Raw genomic sequence first — 12,911 nt, 5'->3', positions numbered from 1 at the left:
TCAATAAGCCTGGCAAAATTGTCTATTTGCCCCCCCCCGGCCCAGTGCAGGGAAATTTGGTGGATTTGGGCCCCCGCCCCATACAGGCTTCCCCCTCAGAAAAAATCCCAGCTACACTGCTGGATATACGTACTAATGAATGTGTAAAAGTAGCTTACGTCGTTGAATAGCGCTGTCTGTGAAACCATAGACCGTGAAGAGATGGACGGTCGTCTGGATCGTAATTCTATAGAAATTTCACATTATGCTGTGACCATGTACGTCTCGCTCGCACCTGTTGGATTAGCGTGTTTGAAAGAAGCGGCATTCAATCAAAGTACATACATTGTCTCTGACACAGATACGACTGCAATGTAAACTCTGTTGTCACAAAACAATTATAGTTACAAGAAATGAAACGGTAAAAAACGCTTATTTGCTGCAGTTTCAAGTTAATTAAATAAATACATATATTCACCGTTTTGATTTATCTAACACTACCTGTTACTCTGGCATTGACTGAGTTTCAATTTGCGTTATATAAGCCTTGGTCTCAATGTCATGCTTGCACGGATGCTAAGAGCACAACATTCCATTGGTTTGCGACTGATAATGCAATTGAGTGGACGAGAGTTGAGTTATTGACCTTTTGTACGGTAAATCGATTCAATGGCAGGTTTGAAGACTATCTTGTCTTTGTGTTCAGGCGAGACGATCATAGCTTCAAAGGATATGCTGTACATTTAGATGACCGTCCATGTCTTCACGGTCTATGGTGAAACACAAAATTGTTAAAAAAAATAGCACATCAGACTGAAATCAAAGTTTTTATATCTATTAATTAGAAAGAATTAAAGTCTGTAAGTGTGGATTTGAAGAGCTCCAAAACATATTGCTACACACCAATTTTCTCAAAGAAGTCAAAAATTTTGAATAGAACCGTATGTGATGTGACCGACGTATTATAAAAGAACAAACTTCTGGTAACTGTGTCTTGCAGTTTCTTATAGTGGTATAGGAATTGGTCTCATAGGCAGGGTTTTCTTTAACGCACAAAACACGCGTATTTACGCGTTCAGGCACTTTGCTGACTCCTTCAAATCCAAAGTCCCAAAGTCCAACGCGTACAAAATCTTGAAAACGTACGCGTTCAGATATTGCAAGATTTGAAGAGAGAAACACCCGATATTGTGCATTTATTCTCGGCTTTTGGCATTTAGGACCTATTCCCGATATGTAGGGCCCATCACATTTTGTCAGCATCGATCCATGCATGTTTTAGTGATTGCGAGTCTCTAAAATTGTAGAGTGTCAGTTTGAAATCTTGCAAATTGGGTTCAGGGTCCTTTTTTCTGTTTAAATGATGCACCAAATGTCTTCAGTTGGACTTTAATTTTGCAAAATATTCCCTCTCATGGGGGAACATCCCCCTCAGACACCCCCATGCCTAGTGGATAAACAAGTGACCATTTTCACATCGGCTTTCGACATTTGCCAATTTAGGCCCTATGTTTAACACAATTTATAGGCCTAATAGGGAAAACGTGACAACGAAAGCTTTATGGACCGTCATTTCACAATTTTCGGCTTTTCAACTTAAATTTTACACAGTAATAGTGCCAAAATGGTCCACCAAATCACTTCAATTAGGTCTTCATCATTTGCAAATTTTCCAAGTTCTGAGGGGAGAACATCACCCTGCGTAGTTGATAAACAAACGGCCACTTTCACTTCTGCTTTCGACATTTGCCAATTTATGTTTAACACAATTTATAGGCCTACCATAATAGGGAAAAGTTGCCGTCCACAAAAGACTCCATGAACTGCTCATTTCACAAATGTTCGGCTTTTTAAACTAAAATTTTACACATTAATAGTGCCAAAATGATCCACCAAATTGCTTCAATTAGGTCTTCATTTTGCACTAGTTTCTTACTTCTTTTATTATTATTATTATTATTATTTTAAATGTTATTATTTTCTTTTAAAATTGCCCCCACCCCCTTCTGACTGCTCTAGATCCGCCACTGCTCCAAACAGTGGTGTATATTTCTTATTGACTTGGGGGGGGGGGTGAAAAAATGTCTTGGAAGTATAGTGAATCCAGCACCTTTTGGCAAAAGAATAAGTTTATGTTACAAAAATTTTTACCATTTTGAAGCTAAACTGTTGAAATATGGTGCAAAAGTGGATTAAATTCGCACTAAGTGCGCAACAATTTGCACTTTTGGGACTAAAATTACCAAATATGAGGTTAATTTGGTCAGAAACCCACATACAGGCGTTGGGGGATGATTGTATGGACCATCCCCTGGCAAAATATTGGGAGATTTCTCTCCCCCGGATCTACATCTATGGCTCCAAAAACACACATAAAATATTGTTAAAAATGTCTTCAAAAATAGTATTATAAAAATACCCCTTGGGCAATGTTTTTGACTCCTTCAGAGGAAAAATTCACAATTGAAAGGGTCAAAAAAATTTGAAAATACCCTTTCAGCAAAATGCTTAAAGAAAACCCTGCTCATAGGCCTTAATAAAGAAGTCTTACCAAGTCTATGAGGTATGTCATATAGTTATGGTCCGGGAGTATAATAAGCAGTCACAATCTTCTAAATGCTCATCTCATTGACTTAGGTTGACATACCATGTTTAATACATACATTACTCACACTGATTAAATATTATATTGCAGGGAAATTGCAGTGTACAGACCCACCTTAAATCACTTTTTCAAACTATCTTGATGAACAAGTGCGATGATGTTTGAAAGATTCCTTAATTTCAAAGCATACAAAATGTCAACATGTTGACAATGCTTGGGGTATTTTAAAAACTCCAAATATAATCAAATATTCTCTGTATTTAATGAGATCTTAATCCAACAAATTAAAATTCAGCAAATTTTATAGATTGAAATTCATATCCATTTTTACAACAAAAGCATTGTAGTCTACTTTATAGGTCATAGTTATTTGTTTTTAAATTAAGTTTTGGAATCAGTGGAAACAATTCAAAGAAACAAGCTACATTTAGAAAAGTTACAAAACATTATTCAGAAATGTTGTTAGTGCCAATTTCTTCCTTAAAACCACTCATTTTGTTCATTTTTGTACATTTTAGTTTTATTTAGTTTTGCATGTTGCTCTATACAAGCTGACAACCCTTCAGAATTTTCTGTTCACATACCACTCTATATGTAATAATCATAATCTGTGTAGCCAATGATCAAAATATTGTGCATAGTTCTGGATCATTTCATTCAAATGGTGCTACCTTAACCATTCAAATATAGAGATTTTACACAGCAAAGAAATCAATTTATTCAATTTATTCAATTTATTCAATTTAAAAATCATGAGGTCTGTCCTTTTCATATATTATGACCATCTTGCACGCCATGTACGGTATGGTGTTATGAACAATATTTTGATCATTATTAAAGTAGCTTATTGGATGCATATACCCTTGTAGGAACATGGCCTCTGTGTCAAATCAATCAGGTCTATTCATTTAAATAGCACAGAAAGGTATTGTCCCCACTTTTTTTGAGAGTCTTGTAGGAATTGTAACAATTCTTATGTTTTTCTTTATTTTTGAAAATTTCCTAAATTTTGACAGTTTCAAATTTTTTTTAGCCCACAGAATGAGAGTGTACATCGTCCACTGGAAAAAGCACATAAGCAACAAAGAGCATTATGGAGACATCCCAAGACTTGTTTTACTTAGTTTAAGTAAACCGGTAGTTAAACATATCATAACTTAGTATCTTGCCACCATTTGACACATGTTGTCTTGTTTTTCCCCTTTCTTTAATACAGTTCCACCTGCAAGACCGCCACTTCCGCGGAGATCTCAACCAAGTGCCGCTGCCAGTTCAGCACCATCAGCCTCTTCAGCACCACTCCCAACTTCAGCACCCCTTGCCTCAGGACCTGGACACTATCCTCAATATAGTGGTCAAGCACCACCCCCAACTTCAGCACTCTCTACCTCAGGACCTAGATACTATCCTCAATATAGTGGTCAAGCACCACCCCCAACTTCAGCACTCTCTGCCTCAGGACCTGGACACTATCTTCAATATAGTGGTCAAGCACCACCCCCAACTTCAGCACTCTCTGCCTCAGGACCTGGACACTATCCTCAATATAGTGGTCAAGCACCACCCCCAACTTTAGCACTCTCTGCCTCAGGACCTGGACACTATCCTCAATATAGTGGTCAAGCACCACCCCCAACTTCAGCACTCTCTGCCTCATCAGGACCTGGATACTATCTTCCATATGGGGATCAAACACCACCCCTGACTTCAGCATTCTCTTCCTCAGGACTTGGATACTATCCTCAATATGAGGTTCAAGCACCACCCCCAACTTCAGCACTCTCTGCCTCAGGACCTGGATACTATCCTCCATATGAGGGCCAAGCACCACCCTCGACTTTAGCACTCTCTGCATCAGGACCTGGATACTATCCTCCATATAGGGGTCAAGCACCACCACCCAATGCAGGTATGTCATATCAGAATCGAGATAAAGTGCCTTAAATTACTCAAGGGCACAACACGTTGGCGTCGCCGGGGCTCAAACCCACAACCTTCCGATTATGAGTCGGAGCCTGTTCCGCTCGGCCACCGTGCTCACAATTTTATTATTTACAAAACATTTACTATTTACAATTTACTACTGTAACTTTCCAAGTTGATCTTTTTATAGAAACACTAAATTACTCAAATTCTAGATACCGTTTTAATATCCAAAATGTTGGTCAAAATTGAAAAAAAATCTAATTTTGATCCTTTTTGACCAATATTTTTAAAATGAAGAAAAATTCTAAAATTTGAGAAGATTGTTTCTAATTTTTTGTCTTTAGAACATAGGCAATTTCATCGATATTTTAGAAATTTAGGGTAAGTTGTTACCGTATGTGGACGAAAAAAATTGGCATGGAAAATCAATTTGGTGCTTTTCTCAAAGATATCTGCTGTGCTAGTTGGAATCTGTGCATCATTTCCTTTCTGAATACCTATCATTATACTTTTAAACATACAAAACAAAACAATTTCTAAATTGTGCCTGCCACACAACGATTATATACCCCATCGTTTTATTCAAAATCTCAGATTTTGTCACAACTACAGCACATAATAGCATTGTTTTTTTTGCAGGGTATATGTTAGTGTACTTAAGTACATTACAATTGTGTACAAATCATAATTTTGAAAACCATTAAGGGCATCCTCCTTGGCAAATGTTACAATATTGCTTAGTCTTGTTCATGCTGCTCTGTAATGCAGCCAGTCGATCTCCCCAGCCAGCTGTACATTCCTGGCATACATTCTTGGCCAAGTCCCTTTTTCCCTGCATAATTTTTGAACCATCAGTAACCCATTAATCTCCACTTTGAGCCAAAAGAAAAGGGCAGTGTACATGACATCATCCATTGCAAACAGCAACAAAGAGCTGTATGAAGACCTTCCAAGAGTTTTACTTAGCTTAATTAAACTAGTGGATAAACATATCACAACATAGTATCTTGCCACCATTTGACACATCATGTTTTTTCCTTCCTTTAATACAGTTCCACCTGCAAGACATTTACTTTCCTTCAGATCTCAACCAAGTGCTGCTGCGAGTTCAGCACCACCAGCCACTTCAGCACCACCCCCTAGTTCAGCACCACTCCCGACTTCAGCACTCCTTGCCACAGCACCAGGATACTCATTGGGTCAGGCACCACCACCTAATGCAGGTAATATGCCATAGGCCTATCAGGATCCACCTCCCCCCCCCCCCCCCGGGACCTCCACCAGGACAACAAACTGGGTAGGAGGTTACCATGGTTACCCTACACAACAATATCAACCTATGCCATATCATATGCACATTATAACCCATATGGGAACCCCCTACTCAGGCCCCAGCAGGGGTGTCGATCCTATTTGAAATGTGGGGGGGGGGAGGAGCAGATAATACTGAGCTTTTAAGGAAGATATTTTCATTGATTTGGAAATTTAGGGTAAGTTGTTGGACAGAAAAAAAATAGCTTGTAAAATCAAATTTTGCACAGAAATCTGTCATGCTAGTTGGGATTCCTCGCATAATTTGCTTTCTGAAAGTACTTATCATCATAACTTTTAAATACAATACAACACAATGTCTAAAATATCCCACTTGATCCTACGTGCCATCTTAAAAGATGTACTCCATTGTTTTTATTCAACATCTCAGATTTTGTATTCGAAATCTCAGATTTTGTCAAAAAGACATTAAGTGAGTGTGTGATATACCAGTCACTTATAAAAAATTGTTTGTTTTATTCAAACCATTTTCTCAGCACCTGTAGGGTATGCATGTGTAGCATTCAGCTTAAACAAGTGGAGTCTTGAAAGGTCTCAATACAGCTTTGTTGATAGTGCTTTTCCAGTGGCCAATGGATGATGTACACTGTCCTAAGCATTCTGTTGTAACAGCCATCCAGCTCTTTATATAATTTAAGGGAATCATGGTCACATCCATATGTTAAGACTGACTCCACTGTGACACTGAAGACCCACAGATTGAATTATTTGGGTAGAGCAGAATTCCAGATCTTGCTAAGATTGTTGATTACTAAACACAATTACAAAACTTGTTTAAAATAAATCATATCTATTTATTTTCTCATTGACTACAGCATGCTTACCTTCAGCATTCAACTTGGAGGAGTGCAAGGCACAGCTGATAACATTCTATCGCCATGAAATGAGCCGAGTGCAATTATTGCCATGGTGTAATGAGTCAAAGGATATTAATGACATTTATGTCACTTTGAAGTTGAAAAAAGGGTCAAGGAAAACATTGCTACCAAAGAATGAAGATCTTGTAAGTCTCCAAACATCAGATGGTATGCCAGCAACACGGATACTAGTTAAGGGAGTAGCTGGCAGTGGGAAGTCAACTTTGTTGGCTAAGCTAGCTTACACTTGGTCACAGCAAAAAAGTGACTCCCCACTTGCAAAATATCAATTGTTGTTCATCTTAAGTTTACGTGAAGTTAAAAGTGGCAGCTTGATTAATGAAATATTTGAGCAAATCTTTGAAACCAACACCACCGTATCAAGAGAAGGCCTAGAAGCATATATTGAATCAAATCCACAACTAGTCCTTCTCCTATTGGATGGTTTTGATGAATATTCAGCTGGTGATCTTTCTACTCCTGATGGAAGCTTACAAGAAATTCTTGTTTTTAAAAGATTGCGGGAATGTCGCACAATTCTATCAACTCGGCCTCACAAAGATTTGCAAATTCATCAATCAAGCTACCTATGTATAGATGTTTTAGGATTTTCACACAAAAATGTTGAATTGTATATGAAAAGATTCTTCAGTGGTAAAAAGGAGATGGTTCAAGGGCTGAAAGAAAGAATAAGTGAATCTGACAGACTGCTCTCTTTATCAAAAATACCAGTAATACTAATGTTAATGTGCCTTCTTTGGGAAGATGAGCAAAAATTACCAGATACACAATCAGAATTGTATCAAGAGTTTGTTCTCTTTTTATGGAGGAAGTATTGTACGAGGCAAGGTAAAAATATAGATTTTAAAGACAAAATAGGAGCAGAGTTTGCTGAAGTTATTTCTGCATTAGGTTGTTTAGCTTTGGAGGGATTATGTTCTAAAGACAATATCAATGAAGAAAAGATTGTCTTTGCTGAAAATGACTTTGATGAAGATAAGTCATTATATCAGTTGGGGTGTGATATAGGTCTGTTAACTAGAGAAAGATTGAGAAAAAGACTCAGTAGAGATAATGCAGTAATGTTTCTTCACAAATCCTTTCAGGAATTTTGTGCAGCAAAGTACTGGGCAAATTTGTACACTACAGATCATGATAAGTTCCACTCAATTCTGATTCATTTGGAAACATGGAAGATGTTCATGGGCAAATTTGACCTTTTGAAATTTTGTTGTGCATTAATTGAAAGAGATGGGATGGTCTCTATCATACAGCATGCAATAAAAGTATATGGAAGTAGGCAATGTCCACCTAGAATTTGCATTGGCTATGATAAACCTGAGCATATCAAAAAGAACATAGTCAATATCTTGACTTTGTTGAATGAAAGTAAAAACACCTCTGATGATGGTGAGTCAAGAGATGATCCAGATTCAACTTCAGATTCAGATTCTGATTCAGCTTTTTCATTGAATCCATCACAGAAAGGCTGTGAAACTGTTAAGAGCCTCCCGTCAACAGAAAGAGATGTTTTGAATACCTCACTAATACAGTCTTTCAAATCAATCTTCCCTGATTATGGACTCAGAATAGATATAGGTGATAAATATCCCAAAGCAACTTCAATATTTCACAACTTTATTAAGTCTGAATTAGGATCATCAATACTCAGTACAGTCAAATCAATCACCTTGATAAATCCACAACTATTATGTATATTACATATTTATGCTGATATGCTAACATGTATGCCAAATGTTGAGACCTTGGAAATAAATTTTCAAAAATCATGTGAACAGAACCCTGACTATCTTGCAGAAGCTTTGGGTACTGTTACCCTAATAAAACTAAGTAAACTAAAGCTGAAACTTGCGGATCAGCAATTTCCCATAAAATGGTTGAGTGAATTCCTCACTGTATGTAGGACACCCAATCTGCAGAGTCTGGATTTGTCACAATGTAATATAGGAATGGCTATAGGGCCTCTTGTACAGCAACTCACTCATCTACAGTGTTGCACACAATTGATCTCATTAGATTTATCGAGTGCTGGGTTAAAGGAAAATCACATCAAAACATTAAGTGAATTCCTTCCCAAGATACCCAACCTACAGGTGCTGAATTTGTCATATAATATTGTAGGTGGGTGTGTGGAGCCTCTTGCACTGCAACTACAGCATTGCACACAATTAACCTCATTAATATTATCAGGTGCTCAGCTGAATGAAGATCACATCAAGACATTGAGTGAATTCCTTCACAAAATACCCAAACTGCAGTTTCTGATTTTGAAACATAATACTGTAGGCATGGCTATAGTGCCACTTGCACAGCAACTGCAGCATTGTCCCATGTTGAGTACATTGGGCTTGGATGATACACACATTACAGACCAAGGTGTTATTGAACTTTGCCACAGGTTTGGTTCCATGCCCAATCTGACTCTTCTTTTTCTCGAGTGTAATGATATTGGCAATACTGGTGTTGATGCCTTATTCAGACACATCCATCATTTAACCAATCTTGAGCAGTTGTCATTCCATGCCATACTGGACAATCAGTGTAGTGATCTAGTTAAGGATTGTTGTAGTGCAATTGGAAAACACTGGACACGGGGAGGAAGTCAACGGATTGTAATGATTCATGCAGAGTGTCAATTTGTCAAGAGGACAGCAAGTAAATATCTAGAATGATTGATTTTCTTGCTGGAAAGAAAACACATAAATCAAGTCAACAATGCTGTTACTAGGCATCATTGATGGAACCATTAGTGTAAATCATTCCATTTGGTTGTTTATGCATGATTAAACATGTGTGATATAATGAGCAAAATGTTTATTGGAAGAAATGTGTACATTTAAGGCATGTATGCCCTTCCAAAGAGCCATTAACTATTTCTAATATTTAGAGAAGCCAGTTTTACATGGAGGAATTTTTTCTATACAACTTATATAACAAAAAAAAATGGTAAAATGTATTACTGTCTACTGCTGATACCATTATCTACAGGGTGAATAAAAAAAAAGTACAATAAGACAAAGATGCCATAATTATTTTGGAATCAAGCTGAATTTTTAAGTTGCTGAAACTTAATATCAATGATATGTTCAATAGTCACTATGTGTGAAAAAATGGAGTGAATCGTATCTACCGTTTCATTTTATGAGCCTTTTTACTATGACAGCAACTTTCAATTTTTGTCCACGAGGCACCTACATTCTTAATGAAAGCACACAGTATGCAAAAAAACAATGCAGATCTAAACCTGACTTTAACTTTTAAAATTCCAACTTGAATTCACATCATTTTTATATTCAAATGTAGTCTCACACATTTCTTAAGTCCTTCATACCCCTCAACAATCCAACTTCAGGGTCTCTACGCCCCAGCCAACATACTGAATATTTCATAATGAACTCCACTTCATTATGCACATTTCGACATTTGAAACACCCGCTTACCAAACTTTTATATGTTTCTTCATCCTGTTATTGAAACGTAATAAACAGGAATCATTGTTGAATCAAAGGAAAGTGTGAAAATTAAACTAAACATTTCAACAAAGATAATTTCAAGACCAATCTAGTCTACGAGTAGGAACTTTTTTTCTTAGTTACCAAGTTACCAGACTCAATTACCAATTGGGCACCAAAAACAAATTTGTTCTCCATCTGACTCATTAGCTCAGTTGGCAGAGCATCGGTCCGGCGATGCTGCTGATAGTAAATAAATGCAATGCATTGTATTTATATGCCATCCACTTCTGATAGCACTGTATTTATTTGCTGTCTACTGCTGATAGTATTTACTGTCTACTGCTGACAGCCAAATCCTTTCAGACCTAATACTTCACAGATATTTGAATGTCCCTTTTGATGAAATGGGTAGTTGGTTGTTGATTGGACCATCTTTCTTCCAGTATTACAGTTGATTGTACATCTACTACTGCATTTAGATATTGTATTTATCTACTCTACAATTTATAATTTAGGGACTACGGGGTACAGAGGAATTCACAATTTTTTAAATGATCCATTCTGCATGCCCCCACATTAGCTCAACAATTTGCCCCACCACATTGGCTTAAAAAACGTTGGTTCCTCCCCAATTTCTTAAGTTCTTTTCATTGATAATTTCAGGTCTCCTTTTTCTATCTGGAAAAAAAATTGTGTGCCCCTAAAGGTCCCCATCCCATAAAATTGTGTGCCCTAAATTTCCCCATCCCCTAATCAGCATAAATATTGATTGGTCTCTTATATTTTCATGATGATGTATGTAAACACTACACAAAGCAAGTCCACTCTTTTTAAGTGCTCATAATTCTTAAGGTAGTGTGAATGGCTAATCAGGCTTGCAGCAAAATAGCCACAATAGCAAATCAGAATTGTATATTAATTTAAAACAGAGAACAAACTAAAGATAAGTGTTCATTCCATCCACGTTTAGAGTTTCATACAAATTCTAACATTTCTTATGTACGAGGGGGTATCAAAAAGTTTTAGAAATCGCACAGAAGTGAAAGAGCTATATCAATGAAATTTTGTCAGTGCAATCACTGGTCCTTATGTACACTATGGTGCAAAAATGGTCTCATAAGTATGTTTATTTTTTTTTACAGGAGCTAGATGTCACTACCTGCTTATGTAACCGCATAACCAGCAAAATGGAGAAAATTGAGGCATTCGGCATGATTAAGTTCCATTTTAAGGGTTACAGTGCCCAGAAAATCCTTTTCCAAAAAGCGACAGTGACATATCACAATCACCATTGAAGATAACTTTCATTTCATCATCAATTTTCTAGGCACTGCAACCCTTCAAAAGCAGGATCTTAATAATGCTGCTTGCCTCAATTTTCTCAATCTTGCAGTTTATGCGCAGTAACTGGGGCAGCGGGTTATTGGCATCTAGTGCCACCTGTAAAAAAAATAAACATACTTAATTGGACCATAATGTACATAAGGACCAGTGATTGCACTGACAAAATTTCATTGATATAGCTCTTTCACTTCTGGGCGATTTCTAAAACTTTTTGATACCCCCTCGTATTTCTTTAGTCTCCATCCCATAAAAGTATATTTCATGATGATGTATGTAAACCACACAAAAAGAAAGTCCACTCTTTTTAAGTGCTTACAATTCTTAACATGGTTAATTTTAAAAGAACATTATAATTGATATAAATGTGTGACGCATTTTGTTAGCTACAGTTTTGATACCTCATTTGTGTGTTTAAAAATAATACCACCTCAACCACCGTTTAAAAATTGTGTGAAAAATAGAGTGATTTGAACATTGCAACATCCATTACAGTGTAGAAAGATATACAGTATTCTCTCAAATGAAAATACCATCCATGTTGTTGCCGATTATTGATGCATGTTGGTGGCCACTCATTTCAGCCAAAGCAGACATCCTAGGCTAAGAAAATTTAGATAGTGTTTTCTGATTGAATTTGCTACTTTTCAAATCGTACCAACTTTCACACAATCTGGATGTGTAAAAAATAAAACTTGGCAGGTAACGTTTTCTTATCAATATACACATTTTGTATCAACCAGATATGATTGTCATCAACTCATTGAACAAGTATGGTTATTTGTTTTTTACACAATATGTAACACATGTTTCTATATGTACGTTATTTAAAAGTATGTAATGTTATATATCACATCAAGTTGGTAGAAGTGTATTTTAATATGTTTAATATTTATTGAAGTAGTAATGTTTTAATTTTTGTGTTATCCTTTAAAGACGAATCCGACGAGCCAAGTGATGGTCAGGATTAAGTCAGTCATAGCTGGGGGCCATCCGCACCAAACTAGCTTAGTTCGTTTGGATTATGATCCAAGACGCCCACTATCGCGAGCGCATCGGAGCGCGTAGTACTTGCGCCGCATCACGGGAGCGGTAAACGCTGCACGCCTATGATACTGGCATCGCGTAAAATGGATGGATGATCCAGCTATGGCCGCCAGTGAGGTGTAGGAATGTGGCTTGTTGGATTCGTCTATACCCAAATAATGTGTCCAGGGCAATAAAAACGTAAATAATGGGTTTAAATGTTTTCACCATAGATATATGTTACGCGTAGCGTAGATCAGAAAGTACTCCTATTTGATGAAGTCAGGCGCGCTGTAAACCCCTTCCTCCCCCGCCCGCCCGGTGAACAAGCAGATATATAATGGTTAAACATCCTCGTACGTATCATTC

At 37.1% G+C, this 12,911-nt stretch overlaps 1 protein-coding gene across 1 annotated transcript in view; it reads left to right on the top strand.

Moving 5' to 3' along the window:
- Positions 1–9,392, top strand: part of LOC140137266 (NLR family CARD domain-containing protein 4-like) — a 217,720-nt gene extending 208,328 nt beyond the window's left edge. Inside the window, exons 3-5 of the mRNA XM_072158912.1 lie at positions 3,801–4,493; positions 5,563–5,733; positions 6,658–9,392. Coding sequence (XP_072015013.1) covers positions 3,801–4,493; positions 5,563–5,733; positions 6,658–9,392 — 3,599 coding nt within the window. The remainder of the gene's footprint in view (positions 1–3,800; positions 4,494–5,562; positions 5,734–6,657) is intronic.
- Positions 9,393–12,911: the final 3,519 nt, after the last annotated feature.

Source organism: Amphiura filiformis, chromosome 17, assembly GCF_039555335.1.
Source record: "Amphiura filiformis chromosome 17, Afil_fr2py, whole genome shotgun sequence".
In the NCBI taxonomy this organism is placed as follows: Eukaryota; Metazoa; Echinodermata; class Ophiuroidea; order Amphilepidida; family Amphiuridae; genus Amphiura; species Amphiura filiformis.
Note: the sequence above shows the minus strand (reverse complement) of the source record. Positions and strands in the feature narration are given on the sequence as shown.